Source organism: Triticum urartu, chromosome 7A, assembly GCF_056163025.1.
Source record: "Triticum urartu cultivar PI428250 chromosome 7A, HENAU_Tu73, whole genome shotgun sequence".
Classification (NCBI taxonomy): domain Eukaryota; kingdom Viridiplantae; phylum Streptophyta; class Magnoliopsida; order Poales; family Poaceae; genus Triticum; species Triticum urartu.
Window position 1 is genome coordinate 631,119,705 of NC_141879.1, and position 18,646 is coordinate 631,138,350.

The following is an 18,646-nucleotide window of genomic DNA, read 5'->3' on the forward strand; positions in this document are numbered from 1 at the left end:
TCCACTGCAGCGCCTAGCACCGAGGCGCCACACTGTACAGTGCAACGCCCAGTAGCTAGTGCAACAGTAGCTAGGCGTTGCACTGTAGAGTGTGGCGCCTCGGTGCTAGGCGCTGCATGGGCTGTAGCTTACAAACAGAGTGTTTGCTCTCTGGTTAGCTCAGTCCATGTGTGCAACGCCTCAGCTCTAGGCGCTGCACTATACAGTGTGACGCCTAGAGCTGAGGCGTTGCACACATGGACTGAGCTAAACAGAGAGCAAACACTCTGTTTGCAAGCTACAGCCCATGCAGCGCCTAGCACCGAGGCGCCACACTGTACTGTGCAACGCCCAGTAGCTAGGCGTTGCACCTGTACTTAGCAAATTTTTGGCACACGCACACATATTCCGATGAGGAGAGATAGTAGCTCACGACACATAGCAAGCAAAGAACTGTGACACATAGTAGTTCATGACACATAGTACTTCACGACACATAGTACTTCACGACACATACTAATTCATAATACATAGTACTTCATGACACATAGTAGATCACAACCAAATCGAAGAGGAGAGATAGTAGTTCATGACACATAGTAGTTCACAACCAAATCGAAGAGCATAGTTTAGAGGATAACACGATTATCGTCCACAAGCAAGTTGAAGATGACATAGCTCTATTGCGTAGAGCAAGGCCCCTTTCCCTTCTTCTTCTTCTTCTTCTTCTTCTTCTCTTCTTCCTCTTCCTCCTCCCTTTTCCTTATGAGGTGGGCCTCCTTAACCACCCTCTCCATGAATATCTTTTCCTCCCTCTCTTTTTTTTCAGTTGCAATTGCCCAAAGCTTCATGGTTCCTTCTTCAAAATCCTTTTGACGCTTCTTCTGTGCCTCCTCACATTTCCTCACCAATGCTTGCTCCCTGGCGCGCATCGCATTTGACGCTCTCTCTTCTTCCTTCCTCTTCTCCTCAAGCTCCTCTTCCTTTTTCTTCTTTAGCTTGGCTGCATCCTCCTCTCTAAGCTTCTTCTCCCATCATCCCGCCATCTTATCTTCGCCATCCTCCTTCATTGTTGGTTTGTTGGGTTGGGAAGCCGCCATACCTACAATGAGTGAAACATAATGGTTAGTAAAGACAATACAAACAAATGGAACATATGAAAAAAATAACATATGGAAAACAAGAACATTTGAAACATTATAGTTAGTGAGCAACATACGGAAATGGTCCATCGAGGTATCCAAACATTCCTCTATAACGACCTTGCCCTTGTCCATCACCACGACCAAGTCCATCACCAAGGCCAAGACCATCACCACGGCCAACACCACCACCACGGCCTAGACTACCACCACCACGGCCTCTTGTAAGTCCTAGTTGCCGACCTCTTTGTTGCCTAGATCCTCTTTGACTAACACTTGGTTGGCTTGGCACTTGTTGGCTACCACTTGGTTGGCTAGGCACTTGTTGGCTACCACTAGGTTGGCTCCCACTTGGTTGCCTTGGCACTTGTTGGCTACCGCGTTGTTGCCTTCGCACTTGTTGGCTACCTCTTGGTTGGCTTGGCACTTGTTGGCTACCACTTGGTTGGCTCCCTTGTGTAGCTCCTTGTTGGCTAGTGCTTGCATCATTTTTTTTGGACCTTTTCCTTGGTTTCGTACATTTTCTTTTGTTGTGGCCATGACCTTTGCATTCCCCACAACGGGAGCTCTCACGAGGCTCTTGGAATTGATCGTTTCCCGCTTCGCGGCGGCCACCATGGCCCCATCCGTCCATGTCGCCTCTAAAACGCTTTGTTTTACGTCTACCACGTTTAACAACCTTCAACTCCGGATCCGGCCATAGTTGAACTCCATGGTACTCCGGCCATTGTGATTGGTCAAAGTATGGGTGAAAGCGGGGAGCCCATGTTTTCTTGACCGTCATGATTGAGAACTCCAACTCCCTCACGGTGCGTGGGTGATTGATGTCCACATTTCTAACGCGACCGGCGGTATACAAATGTGAGCATGGGAGATGAAGCAACAATGGCCTCCCGCAAGAGCAATCACATTGTGTTAACGACACCTTGAAAGCCCGACCTCCATGTTGCCGGCCATCGTTTGTGGTTCCTCCTGGCTCTTTCACTTCATACTTCCACTCTTCGTTGTCATATAATATAGCTTCTTCTGAGTCCGCCTTTCGTGATTGAAATTCTAACCATTCATCAACCTTGGGTGGGAACTTGTACTTGTACTTGCGCGGGTTCTCACCCGCTATCTGTGCATCAGTTTCCATTGAGTACTTTAGAAAGTACGCATTCATCTTGTCAAATGTGTATTGAACTATTGCCGTCACAGGTAATCCACGTGCACCTTTGAGCACCCTATTGAAGCATTCGGCCATATTGCTTGTCATTTGACCGTATCTTCGGCCATCTTCATCAAAAGCACGTGTCCACTTGTTCCGGTGGGGAATGTGCCTATTCATAAAGTCTTGACCCCCGTGATCAAGTTTTTTGTGTGCGAGCAATTTGTTCAACAAAGTGGCGAACCGCTTCTCGGAGAAAGCAAGACAACAATCTTGAAGATCATCGGCCAACTCCTTAAGGCCACATGACCTATAGAAGTTCGAACAAAAGTGCCTCATGCACCATCGATGGTGCAACGGAGCATGCCCGGGAATGTCAATCTCCACTGCGTTAAGAATTCCTGCATGCCGATCCGATATGACACAAATTTTCCTTTGAGCGGGTAACACCTTCGTCCTCAAAAGACGCATAAACCACTCCCAGTTGTCATTGTTCTCCGCCTCAACCAAAGCAAATGCCAATGGCAACACCCGGTTATTGGCATCACTTGCTATCGCAACCAACAAGGTGCCCTTGTATTGTCCAGTCAAGAACGTGCCATCAATGGAGATGACCGGCCTACAGTGTTCGAAAGCCCTCACGCATTGCTCGAACGCCCAAAATGCACGGCCAAATACTCGGACTTTCTTTCCTTCATAAACCGTTGTTTGGTGCCCATGAGGCTCGACAACATGAACCATGCCCGGGTTTGTGGCGGCCATGGCTAACAACAACCTAGGGATTCGGTTGTATGCTTCCTCCCAAGTACCATACAACATCTTAAATGCGGCTTGCTTCGCCTTCCATGCCTTGCCGTACTTCACCTTGTAATGAAAGATGGCTTTCACAAGGTCAATGACATGTTGGACGCTCATTGTTGGAAGTGTGGATATTGAGTTGGAGAGCCTGTAAGCGATGAACTCAGACGTGAGTTGTCTGTGGTCTTGGGACACAATCTTGCCATCCACCCTTTTGCCTCGGCACATGTGAGTTGGCACACAACTCACTACGTGCCAAGCGGGACCTCCTTTCCATGGTCTTGCACGCACAATCCACGGACATATTTCATCTTCACATGCACATGCAACCGTGTAGCGCACATTGACGTCCGAATGCACCACCTTGTGTGGACGATAATGCGTAACCGAGTAGTTGTCGAGCCACATCTTCAATTCCAAGAAGGTTTCGAACTTACACCCTTTACCAATCCGGTTCTTGTCGTCTCCCAAATCACGGTGAGAGCTTGGCCTAACCCCAAGAGATATAGATTTGCCACCATCCACAACGGCTTCATCCGCGAGACTAACATCCTTGAACAATGGTGTCTTGTGATCCCGACCGAATACCTTCTCGAAAGCTTCGGCCTCCTTCACCGTGAACCCCTCCTCATCAACTTGTTCATCGGGACCTTCGTCATCCGAATCCGATGCATATGCACGGGAAAAAGGGATGGAATGGTCCATTGTCTCTTGCAAATGATATTTGTCAAGATCACCCACATTGTTGTCATGGAGATCAACTTCATTGTCATCGTCTGCATACTCATCATTGTCCTCTTGCAAAGCTTCATCTTGGTTGTTTGTAAACGGGCTCAATGTTGGCCTCACTTCTTGGGTCAAAAGAGGTTCAACAATTTCATCTCGCTTCAAGGGTGGGGGGCTACTAGCAACCAAAGGGGAGGGTTTCCGGTTCAAGTCCAAATGCAAATTTGAATCAACCTTCTTCGTTGCAAATAACTCAAGAGCCTTGTCAAGTGAATCAGCCACCGTTTCCTTGTATGCAACCCAACGTTGCTCCGAGTTGATACGCATTGTCTTCCAACGGATGTGCATTCCAAAACCTACATTATGCCTTCCCTCCAACTCAACGATATCACTAGGGTCCATCCAATTCAAATCTTTCCTCACTTGTTGCAAGAGCTCCGCATAGCTAGGACTACTATCAAACAACATATCTAGCTCATCCGGATCCGGTTCAATCTTGCCTTTCAAGAAGGCGTCTTTGTCCCCATGATGAACAAACACACATGTTCTTCCCATCCCTATAAGCATTCAAACAACACATCGTAACATTGCTTCCATGAGTACTAATTTAAGGATTAACACGGAATACAAACCCTAATATATATATATCAAACAACAACCCTAACCCTAACCCTAACCATAACCCTAACCCTAACCCTAACCCTAACCCTAACCATAACCCTAACAATAACCCTAACCATAACCCTAGCACCAACATAAGAACACCCATAAGAATAACCCTAACATACTAACAAAGCCTAATCATAGGAAATTGGCAAACAAAGATCTCACATCTCCATGCAAATCTCTAGATCCAAACAAAACTAGGGTTTCCCAAACTAGCATTACTTGGATCAAAACAAGGGATCAGAGAAGATTACCTTGAGGGAGGGTATGACTTCGAAATCCACGGACAAATTCTTCAAATTTGCAAGTTTTGGGAGAGGATTTGAGAGGGGGAGAGAGTGGGAGAGGGGGCAAAGCTCGGGTTGAGGTGTGTGGGGTGGGGGGAGTGGGGGAGGGGGGCCCAGCCGCTGGATAAGTCACAGTGCAGCGCCCGAACGCTAGGCGCTGCACATTACATGTGTGGCGCCTAGCTAGGAGGCGCTGCACTGCTGGGTGCGGGCCCAAGGACTGCCATGGTGGACTGGCGTGCAACGCCCCCGAGCTGGGCGCTGCACCGTAGGGTGTGGCGCCTGCTTGGCGGGCGCTACACAAAAGGGTCAGTGCTGTGAAATAGTTCACGGGCAGTTCATTTTGTGAATTGATTTCGTCCACATGTCAAAATAGTCAAATTTGCCACTTCACTGGCCCGGAACGAAGTTACGCAGCAGCAGCAGCAGCAGAGGAGAAGGAGCCCCACCACCTGGCAAAGGCGCAATTCTCACGAGTTGAGTCCAGATCAGAAGAGAGCGTGACCACCTGGCCTGGCCACCATTTTTCATCCATGGACACAAACATAAACCGCACACCTACTCTACTCCTCCTCCTAGGAGTACGTACAGTACCACCAACAGTCCAACACAATCAATCAGCACAGCACGCAACGCGACACGGCACGAGCCGCGTCTCCTTTCCCAGACCGGCCGTAGCGCAGCCGGCCAAGCCAAAGACCCGATCCATCCCACCACGCCACGCCGTCCCCCTCACCAACTCCACCAACAAACCGTCCCTCTCCTTCGCTGCGCCGCGGGGCCCGCCCGCCGGTCCGCGGCCAAAATCAAATCTGGGAACCTCGTCGACCGACCGACCGATCGACGAGACGCCCCTGGCCTGCGGCGCCGTGCCTCGTCCCCGAGACCATTATTTGCAGCGCGGCGTCGTGGGCTCACTCGCTACGAGCTCACCAGTGTGATAGCGTGTGTGAGCTAAGCCGGTCGTCACGGCGCCATGATCGCCAGCACAAAGCGCATCGCCGCCACGGTCATTAGCGAGCGACGGGTAGATAGGCTTTGCTGCCAGCCACCCTTGTCGTTTGCCCCGTTCCCTTGCCGGTGTCCGGCTCTCCGGAGGCGCTTAGTTTAGTGCCGCGGCCAGTACGTACCGCGCGTCGCTGAGCCGCGGTGGGAGGGCTCTCTCGCTGTCTGTGTCTGGAGCCGGGAGGAGGGCGGTGGTGGATGCTGTGCGTCCGCGCGGAGGACGCGCTGGCGGCAGCGGCGGCCGTGGCCGCGGCATCCGACAAGATGCGCGCCTCCGTGACCCTGTCAGCCCCTGCCCCTCCCCCGTTCGTATGCTTCCGCGCTCTTGATTTGGGTGTTTTCCTGCTCGCTCACCAAAGCTGCTGCTGCTTTTCTTGGCCCGCGCGCGCAGGGGCGGCTCGATCCAGAGGGCGATGCAGCGGATGGGCCGCGGCGGCCGGAGGTCGGGCGGCGACGCGTGCCCCACGCCGCCGCCGCCGCCGGAGCAGGAGCAGGAGCGCCCGGCGCGTCTCGCGGCGGGGAGCGGCGAGGCGTCGGTGTCGGCGAGCTGCTCCGCGGTTGGTCTCTCCTCTTCTACCCCAACTCCTTTCTTCTCTGGTGAATGAATGCGTCGCGCCCGTACAGTCAACGTCCGATTTCTTGCTTCCCCGCACCGAGAATTAGAATTTCCGCTCCGGGAATTCTGCAAACAAGGTGTTGTTTTTGTGCATTCCCCGCCATTGGCAGCAGCAGCGCGAATCATCAGCTTCAGACAAGCTGTCTGCCCGCGTGCTGAATTCGAGGGCCCCCAAGACGAGATGCCACTTTCCCCTTTGCTTGCTACTAGTACTCCAGTAGTTTTTCACCTGCTCTCGCTAGGAAATTTGTGAGTTTCCACTCTGTTCGCCGTGCCAACTGTCTGCATTCTCCTCCCCGGCCGATTGGTTTCACCCGGCGGCAATCCTGTTCACTGGAATGTTTCAGGTGATCCATGAACCTGATTAACTGGTGTGGTGTTCCCATTGCAGGATGATAGCAGCAATGGTGGCGGCAAGAGGGAAGGGGCCTGGAGGGGCGGCATGCGGCGGTACAGATCGCAGCTCGAGCAGGAAGTGAGTTGCCTTCCATAATTGCTTCATCTTCTCTACAATTTCGATGTCTGTGCTACTGTGATGCTGTTTACAGCTGAAAGGATCATGCTTTCATTTGTGTTGTGAGTTGTGACAGCATGTTGTGCTCCTTTGTTTGGCTGAAAATTCCTTCTGGGAAATGGGAATGGGAATGATCCTCAAAATGAACTGGTTATGCTTGACATTTACTGGAGCTAATTTGCTGAATTTATACATATATTACACGTAACTTTGGTTTTGGGACATATATTGTGCAACTTCAAAGGAATGAGATCCAGTATTCTCAGATGTGATTACATGCCACAGGTCAGGAATTTGCAGAGGCAGCTCCAGGAAGAGATCGACATGCATCTGGCGTTGACAGATGCCATCACACACGATGCCGAGCTGATACTTAAATCTTCCACAAAGCTACCAAACAAGGTCTGCACACATCAGTGTATTCTTTTTTTTTTGCCACAAATACATGGTACATATGTTTGTAATTTACTTGTGATTGTAGATGGCTACCATTGAATATTATTTTTTAACATCTTATTTCCAGGCGCAGGAGCTCGTAGATAGCATATCCTCTTTAGAAATCACTATCTCAAAGCTCGAGACGGATCTAAGCGATTTACGCTACCAGCTGTGTCATGTAAGGACTGAAAGGTTACTAGTAGAAAGTAATCCAGAATGCTTACTATCGACACCATCAACTAGTAAATGCACAGGGGATGAAGTAAGTTCTCTTTGTAGCAATAATCTCATTGGGAGGTTCTTATTTCTGTCCGGAATTGCTGACGGTTTGTTTGTTTTACTTTCAAAGCACACATCGGCGTTAAGAGATTTTAAGTTGGAGGAATATGAGTCAGTTCAGTCAATGGAAGAATATCTATACCCTGAACTTGAAGAACGGCACGATGTTGAAAAAGAGAGTGAAAATAGGGAGAAGATGTCTACAAGTGGGCAGCTAGAAGAGCACCAAGACGTCAGTTTAAATATATTTCTAGAAAAACACCAAGATGAAGAGGTCCTACTTCATGCCTATTTACCAGTAGTTTATGTTCTATGCAAAATATTTAAAGTTGTCAGTGAAGTAAAATCTTCTTGTTCCTGCAGATGCAAGAGCCAAGCTCTACAGAGAAGGATGGCAAAGAGTATCTTGGAATAGATGCATTGTCATTTAGGGAACCTGATCCGAAGAAACACAGCATGAATGGAAACATGTGCAACAATCCAAATCAGCTCTCTGGAGAGATGGTGCGCTGCATGAGAGATATCTTCCTACATTTATCTCGATCGTCGAAGATATCACCAAAGTTGTCTTCTGATAATTCGTCTTCATCAGCGGGATGTTTATCTGGCTCTACATTTACGTCTGTGTCAGATTCATCTTTAATGGCCTCAGTGCTGCGAAGCCCTTCAGTTGATTCAGATCACGATGAAGATATTATAGATGAAGTGGGGAACTTTGATCCATACAGTGTTAATGGGAAGGAAGCTCGAAGAGACATTGGGAAGTACTGTTCAGTAGCCGAAGTATCTTGGATGAATGTATGCAAGGAACAGCTTGAATATGCATCTGATGCTCTCCAAAAATTCAGGTTTCTTGTTGAACCCTTGCCTAAAGAAATTAATACTAATGAACTAATTGCATGCTTACATAAATAGTCAAACAGAATTTAGATGAACTGGAGGGAAAATTATTTGAGACAGCCTGGAGTAACAATAGAGCACATGACATGATGTAGTATCATTTACTGAAAAAATGTGACCACAAAAGCTACATTTTGTAAATGAAGGTCTCAAAAGTGCTTGTTTTTACCTTATAAGTCCAATAGAGCACTATGGTGTTGGTTATCTGAACAAAGGATGTTCTTCATGCCATGGCATGATCTAACTGTTTAACTATTCTTTATCTGCAGGTCCCTTGTGGAGCAACTATCAAAGGTTGATCCTACCCGTATGAACTGTGACGAGCGGTTAGCGTTTTGGATCAACCTTTACAATGCCCTAATAATGCATGTAAGTACCATCCATTGCTTAGCATACATGGAAAGATGAAAAGTATTTCTTCTTTGTTCGCAAATCGTGTTCATTTTTTTTGTCAGTAGGAGTTTTGAAGGCAATAGTTAGTGTTATGTCACAATAGTTGTTGTGGTGATTTTAAATACTCAGCAGTTCCACTGAATTATGTGTTAAAAAACAAGTTGCTGCTTTATGCCCCACTTTCAATTATTCACGGGCCATGTGTTGCTGTTATATATTCTTGGCTGCTCACATGCCAAATTATGTGCATATTTTCTTGCAGGCATATTTAGCTTATGGAGTCCCCGGGAACGACATTAAGCTTTTCTCGCTAATGCAGAAGGTTTGTCTAATGGAGCACTTATTTGGTTATAGCCAGGTTTATTTCATTACGTATCAATAACAAACTTAAGCTAATGTTGCAGGCCTGTTACAAGGTTGGTGGGCAGTCCTTCAGTGCAGCTGAAATAGAGTTTATAATCCTAAAGATGAAGAACCCAGCACACCGGCCACAGATCGTACTATCCATTCCTCATTTGTCGATCTCATTTCTTTGTCATGCAAGTCAACATTCATTCATCTTACCGTTTTCCCTCCCTTTGCAGTCTTTGATGTTAGCCCTTCACAAGTTCAGAGTCACCGAGGAGCACAAGAGGTATTCGGTCGACGACGTGGAGCCCCTGGCGTTGTTTGCACTGAGCAGCGGGATGTTCTCCTCACCTGCTGTAAGTGGATGAGCTCATCTTGTCAACAACAAGTATACACCGGCAATGTGTTAGTTAAATAAACCAGAGCTACAAGCACAACCGACCGTTGCTGCAAAGCATTTTTTAACCTGATGAAACAACTTGCTACGTACGTAACAGGTGAGGATTTTCTCGGCCGAGAACGTTCGGCAGCAGCTGCAGGAGTCGATGAGGGACTACATCCGGGCGTCGGTCGGGATCAACGACAAGGGGAAGCTCACTGTCCCGGCGCTGCTGCAGAGCTACGGCAAGGGCGCGGTGGAGGACTCGCTGCTGGCCGACTGGATCTGCCGGCAGCTGACGCCGGCCCAGGTCGCGGCGGTGCAGGACACCACGTCGTCGCGCAAGCAGCGGCTCCTCGGCTTCCGCAGCTTCACCGTCGTCCCGTTCGACTCGACATTCCGGTACCTCTTCCTGCCCGACGACCACCACTAGGCAGACGCAGGTCGGCACCGAAGAGAGACCAAGGGTGGGCATTTTGACAGAAAGATTAGCTCTGTACATGTTGTGTAAGCTCCGGGGGAGGCCGATTCTTTTGGTTGCTCTGTAAAGGCCATTGATTGGTTGGTTTGCTTGCGTCCTGTGTATGTGTGTAGTAATAAAGGGAGCTGCGTGTAATTTTGCTTGAGCTCCCTTTAGCATGTAGTGGTAGAATATAATAGCTTGTATAACAAAACATGGAAGGATAAACTTTTACGAGTGTTGTTGATGTTGTTTTACAAGTTTTACTGCTGCTAGTTGGAAAGAGAGGATGGCAACATCATGTTACCTGACTGCCGGCTTTCCATGGTGAGGCAGGCAGCACGCGCAAGCCACCACCGGTTCTCATGGCATCATTTCCAACGGCACTGACTGTCTGGAACTGGGCTCTGAACCTGTGGTGTGCTCCCTGGAACAGGATCGCGCTTGTACATGGAAGATACTCCGTAGCCGCTAAAGAAGGTGCCCCCGGTTTGACCTGCAGCGTACAGGCCGTTGAAGGGTATGAACTATTGTCACTTACACCGATGGCTAGTGTTCCTGAATGTCTTGCTGGAAGTTTTGCCTTGAGAATTGGAGACAAATGACTGGGCATGGCCAGTCAAAGATGGATGGGATGGTGTCGCTGCCTAAGTTTTGACCATTCAAGATGACCATACTACTTACTGTTAAGCTTCATGCACTAGCCAACGCAACCAAAAGTCCGAACTGATGGAAAGGGCTAGTGCAATCCACATATACTGTAACACCCCTCTCACGTGTGACGGGGAAGACAAGTCAACACGTGCAACCGGAAGAGAGCGACGGCGCGCGAAACTCACGTATGACTCAAGAGGCCTATACGTGGACACAAAGGGGGGCATCGGCAATTTTTAGATAAATTGCACAAACCAGGACTTGAACTCAAGACCTTAGCTCTGATACCATGTTAAGCTTCATGCACTAGCCAACGCAACCAAAAGTCCGAACTGATGGAAAGGGCTAGTGCAATCCACATATACTTTAACACTTACTACAGTATCTTTTTAACTGGTGGTTCGTTTCCCTGATGATGACAAGTGCTGTTTAGGGAAGGAAACATCCATATTAACCCAGAAGTTCAGAGCTGCTGCAAGTCAGACAACCAGGAACAGGACTGTCTTGTGTCTGCATCATCTTGACGCTGCAAACTTGCAAGCTTATGCTAAAAGGAGGTCCAGCTCTTACACACAAGCCCCTTAATTAGCACACAAGATACAAACAAACTACTGGCCTTTACAGAGGAGGAAGAATTGCAATACCTCTGGATGTTGCCAATGTTTCTCATTGTAGTTGAGTTGATTTTGAATTCAGATGATGCATTGTAATTCCCTTAACTCAGTGGGTCAATGTAAATGAATATGATAATCAATGAAGTAAACACCATTGCCGTCGTCAAGTATTGATTTTCTCTGCAGTGTGCACATGAAACTGGTCTGGCATATACAGCAACTGTACTGAACGAAAATTGCAGCAGTTGCAAAATTCAGAGAGGAAGCACACGAGCTGTACATACATCAGATGCACACATCAGATGAAAACATGGAAAGAGATCTAGTGGCAGATGCTTGCATACATCAGACTGATCATAATTGTGATCCAATCCAATGGTTTTACATAAACCGAATCCCTTGCATAAATCATCATTTGTGATCGTAATTCAAACTGATTCACGGTCAAATTAAGAATCTCACTCGCATTACTGGAAAACATGCCAGTGAAATTCTCCTACGCATTTGCAACTTGTATCTTATCCTTTGCCTCCTCTGATTTTCTCAGCTACTGAAAAACTGCTGACTCGAAGGTTCACCCACACGGACTCAAGAAAGGAATTGGTTGCTTGTTTGGTGAAGCAGCAACAATACGGTTTTGCTTCGGGATTTTGCAGCTGAGATCCCGCATTCCCCTTCGAGCACGCAGAGTTGAAACTGGAGTCACCTTCTTCATGCTAGGTGAAGCAGCAGTGGCAGGCAATGTTGTAGAGCCAAAGGAACACCAAGCGACTGAACAAGAGACCTTCTTCAAGGATGGTGTAGAGTTTGACAGATGGCTGCAATATGATGCCACCTTTTTCACATTCTTGACTAGTTACTCTTTTCCGAACATGGTTATGTGCATCACCACTCAAACAAAGTATTGTGAAATGAAAGATGAATCCATTGGATCTGTGCCTCAGTACACACTTTTCCGACTAGAGCAGCAGAATGCTTTAAGAAGCCACAGAAGCATACAAGAATAAATAGATACGAAAGGATTACTCAAATGCTCTGCAAAATTCAGACCAACAATTTTCTCGTTCATATCCAAAATTGATTACAGTATGACTTGATAGTCGGTACATCAAGGACTTGCTTAGCTCAAAGCTTCACTCACACATACACACAAGAGTTCACCAACCAATGCTACTCGTCAGAAACTGCAACTTTAACTCACCACGACGCCAATGCCTAAGAATCCAAGTCAGCCAAGATTAATTTTACAGGAGGGTCAGCATAGTCTCCAGACGCTAGGCAGCTCACATGATTACTGTGTGTATCGACAAGTTCAATTCTACTCCTTTTTTCCTGCTACAAGCCGGGTAGCAAACGGGCGTTTTGGATTTTGCGGCGAGTGCGTTTTACGCTCTGTCTCGTGCCGGAATTGCAGTACATGAGCTTCCTTTTTAGGCTCATCTGCTTTACTTTGATTTATTGAAAATGCCCTTTATTTACTTAAACCCTTACTTAGGACCAGGTGTGGATGTAGTGTAACTATGCCGTACACATCTTAACAAGGTTTTTGCTGCCTAGCTAGATGGAGACTCTGCTGACACTCTTGTAAAATTACTAATGGCTGAAAGGGATTGAAAGAACACTAGAAATCTTGGTGATTAAGTGCAGAACCTAGAGATGCAAAGATTAAATGAAACTCATGTGTGAATGGTTTAGGAAGGACTAGCTTAACTCGAAGGCTCACCCACACGGACTCAAGAAAGGAATTGCTTCCTCTGCTTCCTCTGCTTTGCTTCCTCTGATGCAAGACTACCACCAGCAAGCCTGCACTGCTGATGATTTCTTCCTCTGCTTCCATCACCCGTGGATTGCAGTCATCCGTGGATTTGCATCGCTTGAGCAAAGTCCCGTCGACGAGCCATCTCGAGGAGGCGAGCTTGATAACGCCATGCGTGCTGTCTTGCTTGGAGCAGCTCCTCAGGGGACTTGGTCACGTCGGAGTAATGGATCCAGGGGTCGTTGAACTGCACCGTGTCCGCCATCTGCTCCATCTTTCGCCGGGCCTCTGCTCTGCTGCGCTCGATGTCCTGCCGACGGCTGGCCTCTTCTTTGGCTGCAGGGTGCGCCCAATCCATGGCGAGGCGAGCGTTCTCGATCAGTTGGCGCATGCTGATCGGCGGCTTCGATTGCGTCGAGCTCTCCGGAGATTCGGCGACCTGGTTCTTGATTGCGGAGGAGTGGAGCGGATCCTTGCCGCTGCTGGGAGACGGAAGCTTGCTGCCGTTCTTGATGTTGGCGGGGACGGCGACATGGAGCTCGCCCCCGGAGCAGGCACTGCGTACGCGCTTCGCCGGCGGCGGTTGCTCGCCGCGCACGGATCCGGGGCGCTTTGGCTTCTTGGCAGCCGCGGGGTTCGCCATCAAGGCGGGGTTCACGCGCACGCGGGAGGAGCAGGAGTGCAGGTCGGCGGAGGCGGCGGCGCTACGACGCGGGAGCAGAGACGGCGGTAGCACCGTGGTGCCGGCCATGGTCGCGGCAGCGGAGTTGATCGAGGAGCGACGATCCGGCGTTGGGAGGGAGAGGAAGATGGATCGAGGGAGGCTGATCGGGGGGCAAGATCAGATGGATCGGGAATTTGGGAAACAGGGCGACCAAGAAAACAGGGACGCGGCGGGAGAAGTGGCGGCAAGCAATTTGAATCCGAGTCGAAGTCGGCCCAGGCAGGCAAACGCGCACTTTGGTTTTTGAATCCGAGTCGGCTCAGGCATGCATAGCTAAAACTGGCGGCAGGAGACTCGGATTCAAATTGCTTGCATAAAGCCCAGAAGAGCAAGATTAAACATGATGGCATGAATGTCTGAATCAATTTTGGCACGAATGTCTGAATCAGAGTGGGCCAAAATCAGAAGAATGCATTTTGGCATGCTTGTTAACTTTCAGAGTTAACATCTTAACTACCATTGTGCATTCAGAACATTTCTTTTTATCTTGATATCCTGATGTGTTCGTAGTGTGTGCAGCTACAGATCTGAACTCCGAGCTCTGTGGTTGCTGCTTGTCAAGCTGAAGTTTGATGATTCCTCATTCTGAATGTGCCTATGTCCCTATAAAAGAACATGCGAATAACTGAACATGAGCAAACCTGGCTAAACTTCACTAAGAAGTGGCTAGAGTAGTAGCAGAAAAACATGAAACATTATACGTTTGGATTACAATGTAGCTGATGGAAAATCAGTCTAGTAGTTGGTACCAACCACACACACACATGTTTATTTTCACTCCACAAAACTGATCTTTGATATCTCGAATATGTACGCTACCTGAGCCGTAAAAAGCCCATAATCCTCACCTCACATTTTTTTTAATTATATATGCTACTGAATGTTTGCCATCATATCAAACCTCGGGGTCAAGAATGATTCGAACTCTAGTCGACATTGGAGCTGAACTCGTTATTGTTATGTCTATTGTCCTGCTTGATTGGCCCATATATGTCGATGACGTGCCTCTGTCGGCACACCCATGGATCAGCGCGGTGGGTTGCTTAGGCTCCATTGGTAAGCTTATGCATTCAGAGTTCAGCATTGCAGCAACATCTGTCATGGTAGGCCGGTCTGCTGGATCTTCCTGAGCACAAAGCAGTGCCACCTGAGTGCATTTCGTTATCTCAGCGACTTCATATCCGTCCCCTAACAACGGACCCACAAGTTCTTCCACATACGCCAGGCCTGAAATAGTTTTTCAACACTTGACATGAGATAACTGTAGCGCAAAAGAAGGAAAATAATCTGGCAACAATAGTAAACATCTCGTGAATGCGAACTATATGAAATCATGCTTCAAATAGATGTTCAGTTCATTCACATCTCGTACAAGATCACCAACAGTATCCCCTCGCTTGTCGAGTATGGTATTCTTTCGGCCACTAATAATCACCAGAACCAAAACGCCAAAGCTGAACACATCTGTCTTCATCGAGTAAACTCCTCGAGATGCATACTCTGGAGCTTCGTAACCACTGAAAAAGTGAAACAAAAGATGTCAAAACTGTAAGGTTAGAACATTTGAACACAAATGATGGGAATTTGTGATTATTGATATAGCAGGCAGATGATACCTGGTTCCCGCGACCCTACTCGTGCGCTCTTCTGCTAGTTCCTCCGTAAAGAAAGATTTCATATAGAGGGAGTACATCTGAACTCAGTGTTCTAGCTGATCCAAATTCAGTAAGCTTCAGGTTCATGTTATAATCCAAGAGGATATTATGCGGTTTCAAGTCTCTGTGGACAAGCCAGAAAATGGAGCCTTTATGCAGGTAAACAAGGCCCTCTGTTAACCCTATAATTATCTTGAATCGCTTAGCCCAGTCTAGCAATCGTCCTTTTGTTCTGTCTGGAAAAGATAATGCAATTGCAGTTCCTATCAACTGTTGACGTATTGCTCTAAACTAAACTAGAATAGTTTTTATGATTCGAGCAATAAAGAATCAGGTCAGGTGAAAACTAGATCTGTTGTAGTCTTCCATTTAACTGTAGATGTTTTGAATTCGTGCACATATTTATTAGGAATTAAACAAGGTGTGAGGATTTAGTGGTTGCTACTATGGTCGTCAATGAGCACATTTCTAGGCGGCGGCCCAGGTTTATGGAGCCTGTGAATAAAATTTTGAACCAAAACAAAATTTGACAAAGGCGAACATTTCTAAAAAATCATTATCATTTTTTGAATTTGTGAACAAAAATTGAAAACAATAACAATTTTTGAAAGGCATGAACATTTTTTGAAGTCCCAAATATTTTTGAAAAAACATTTTTTTTGAATTTGTGAACAAAATTTGAAAATGAAAACATTTTTGATGTTTTGAACAATTTCTGAAAAACATAAACATTTTTTGAATTTGTGAACAAAAATTGAAAAATATTTTTGAAAAAACATTTTTTTGAATTTGTGAACAAAATTTGAAAATGTGATGTTTTGAACAATTTCTGAAAAACATAAACATTTTTTGGCATAAAGAAAAGTAAATTTGAAAAAAAAAACAGTAAAAAGGAAACATAAGAAAAGCAAAAATAAAGAAACAGAAACAAGAACAAGAAATGAAAAAAGGAAAAAAAATGGTTCAGGAACCTCATAGAAGGTTCCCAAATAAAAGAACTGGCTGGGAACCTTTATTAGCACACAAGATGCATACAAACCAATGGCTTTTACAGAGGAAAAAGAATCGGTCACCCCAGAGGATCTACAAGCATGTACAGTGCAGAGCTAATCTTTCCATTTCCCAGCGTGTCAAAATGTGCAACTCCTAATTTCTCTTCAGGAGGAAGCCGAGAAGCTGCGGATGACGCTGAAGGTACCTGTAGATGTCGCCAACGTTTCTCACTGTAATTGACTTGATTTTGAATGAAGCTAAATTCAGATGATGTAATTCCCTCACCTCAGTGGATCCATGCCAATGAATATGAAATTCAGACAACATATCTGTTCTTCTCCAGGAAAATAGCATATACACCAATTGTCTGAATGAAACAGGCTTTTCGGCGCCTTCCTGATGCGACAAGTAAATTCTGCATCAGGACTCAGAAGTTCAGCAAGCAGACATATATGTTCTTCTCCAGGAAAATAGAAGTTATCTGGAATAGTAGTTCAAGCACAGAAGTGATCTTCTTGGTGGGATCATCACATCCAATGCTTTTACATAAAACATACTACAACAGACTGATCCAATGCTTTTACATAGAACAATCCCTTGCATTAATTGATCAATTGTGATCATAATGCACACTAATTGTTGGCCAAATTCACTCGCACTACTGAAAAACATGCCAGTGAAATACTCCTACACACTTGCAACTAGCACTAGTGACTCTGCTTTGCAACACTAGCACTGCAGATTGCCGACTCTGCTTCCTCTGCTTTGGTCAGCTAAGCAAGACAACCCCCAACAAGGCTGCGCTGCTGATGATTTCTTCCTCTGCTTCGATCACTTGACCACACATCCGTGGATTTGCATCTCTTGAGCAAAGTCCCGTCGACGAGCCATCTCGATGCGGTGAGCTTGATAACGCCAAGCTTGCTGTCTTGCTTGGAGCAGCTCCTCAGGGGACTTGGTCACGTCGGAGTGATGTATCCAGGGGTCGTTGAACTGCACGGTGTCCACCATCTGCTCCACCTTTTGCCGGGCCTCCGCTCTGCTATGCTCGATGTCCCGCCGACGGCTGGCCTCTTCTTCGGAGGCAGGGTGCGCCCAATCCATGGCGAGGCGAGCGTTCTCGATCAGTTGGCGCATGCTGATCGGCGGCTTCGATTGCGTCGAGCTCGCCGGAGATTGGGCGACCTGGTTCTTGATCACAGAGGAGTGGAGATTCTTCGGATCCTTGCCGTTGCTGGGACATGGAAGCTTGTTGTTCTTGATGTTGGCAGCCACCGCGACATGGAGCTCGCCCCCCGAGCAGACACCGCGTACGCGCTTCGCCGGCGGCTGCCCGTCGCACACGGACATGGGCCGCTTCGGCCTCTTGGCAGCGGCGGGATTCGCCATCAAGGCAGGGCTTACGCGCACGCGGGAGGAGCAGGAGTGGAGGTCGCCAGCGGCGGCGCTACGGCGCGGGAGCAGAGACGGCGGGAGCACTGTGGTGTCGGCCATGGTTGCGGCCGCGGAGTCGCGAGAGCAACGATCAAACGACGATCGCGAGATCACGGATCCGGCGGCGGGAGGGAGGAAGACTATGCGGTGGAGGGCGAGGTGAGATAGATCGGGAATTTGGGAGAGCAAGAAAGAAGGGACGCGGAGACGGGGCAACTGGCGGCAATCATCAGCGGTATGTCTGTCTGTGGTTTGAATCCGAGTATAGCTCAAAAGCGCGGGGATTTGTACACTTACTGTAGTGACGCTATCTTTCCAACTTGTTTCAGAAAGAAAACAATGACAACAACACTTGTACGTCCTGCAACAAAAAAATTGGAGAATAACTTGAGTACCCACATTACTCAGCGTTATAATTACATTCCAAAGGAAACCTAGCGCCGCCGCTGCCACCCAAAGAAACACCCCTCTTCTCTGCCACCGCCGGAGGAAGCTGCAGGGCGAAGCCGCTGCAGCCGACGGCGGCGACGAGGACCTTGCTTGCGTTGTGGGGGTGTCCTCGATCAAGGCGGAGTCTCCCTCGGCGACGGTGGTGGCTGCGATGTTTTGGGCTGGAATTTGGTGGGGCTTCGATGAATGGAGAAAGAATCATTGACAAGGTGTGGAGGTCAAACTCGAAGTATAAAAGGCATGGGGATTACATTGCAAGTGTGGGTGATTCCAAATCAATGGAATAATT

The 18,646-nt window shown here is 47.6% G+C and overlaps 4 protein-coding genes, 1 long non-coding RNA gene and 1 pseudogene across 5 annotated transcripts; 1 reads left to right on the forward strand and 5 right to left on the reverse strand.

Moving 5' to 3' along the window:
* Nucleotides 1-499: 499 nt before the first annotated feature.
* LOC147960811 (uncharacterized) lies at nt 500-4,825 on the reverse strand. Its single transcript, XR_015610571.1, has 2 exons — nt 4,713-4,825; nt 500-1,081 (listed from the first exon to the last, which is right to left on the reverse strand). It is a non-coding gene; the product is annotated as an uncharacterized LOC147960811 (long non-coding RNA).
* LOC147960812 (uncharacterized) lies at nt 2,235-4,359 on the reverse strand. The gene is made up of 2 exons (XM_087537526.1): nt 2,636-4,359; nt 2,235-2,238 (listed from the first exon to the last, which is right to left on the reverse strand). The coding sequence occupies exons 1-2, from the start codon at nt 4,357-4,359 to the stop codon at nt 2,235-2,237; spliced, it is 1,728 nt and encodes a 575-aa protein (XP_087393652.1).
* A 677-nt stretch (nt 4,826-5,502) lies between the features above and the next one.
* LOC125521869 (uncharacterized) lies at nt 5,503-10,343 on the forward strand. Its single transcript, XM_048686933.2, has 12 exons — nt 5,503-6,034; nt 6,142-6,307; nt 6,758-6,841; nt 7,166-7,282; nt 7,404-7,580; nt 7,668-7,871; nt 7,961-8,445; nt 8,767-8,866; nt 9,153-9,212; nt 9,295-9,387; nt 9,475-9,594; nt 9,736-10,343. Exons 1-12 carry the CDS (start codon nt 5,949-5,951, stop codon nt 10,048-10,050), a joined length of 2,007 nt encoding a protein of 668 aa, XP_048542890.1. The 5' UTR covers nt 5,503-5,948; the 3' UTR covers nt 10,051-10,343.
* A 1,763-nt stretch (nt 10,344-12,106) lies between these two features.
* LOC147960813 (uncharacterized) lies at nt 12,107-13,852 on the reverse strand. The gene has a single exon (XM_087534706.1). The coding sequence runs from the start codon at nt 13,850-13,852 to the stop codon at nt 13,199-13,201; it is 654 nt and encodes a 217-aa protein (XP_087390832.1). The 3' UTR covers nt 12,107-13,198.
* An 812-nt stretch (nt 13,853-14,664) lies between these two features.
* On the reverse strand, nt 14,665-16,894 carry LOC125519187 (cysteine-rich receptor-like protein kinase 19; annotated as a pseudogene).
* LOC147960814 (uncharacterized) lies at nt 16,541-18,182 on the reverse strand. Its single transcript, XM_087536497.1, has one exon. It carries the CDS (start codon nt 17,965-17,967, stop codon nt 17,305-17,307), a length of 663 nt encoding a protein of 220 aa, XP_087392623.1. The 5' UTR covers nt 17,968-18,182; the 3' UTR covers nt 16,541-17,304.
* Between the last annotated feature and the right edge of the window lie 464 nt (nt 18,183-18,646).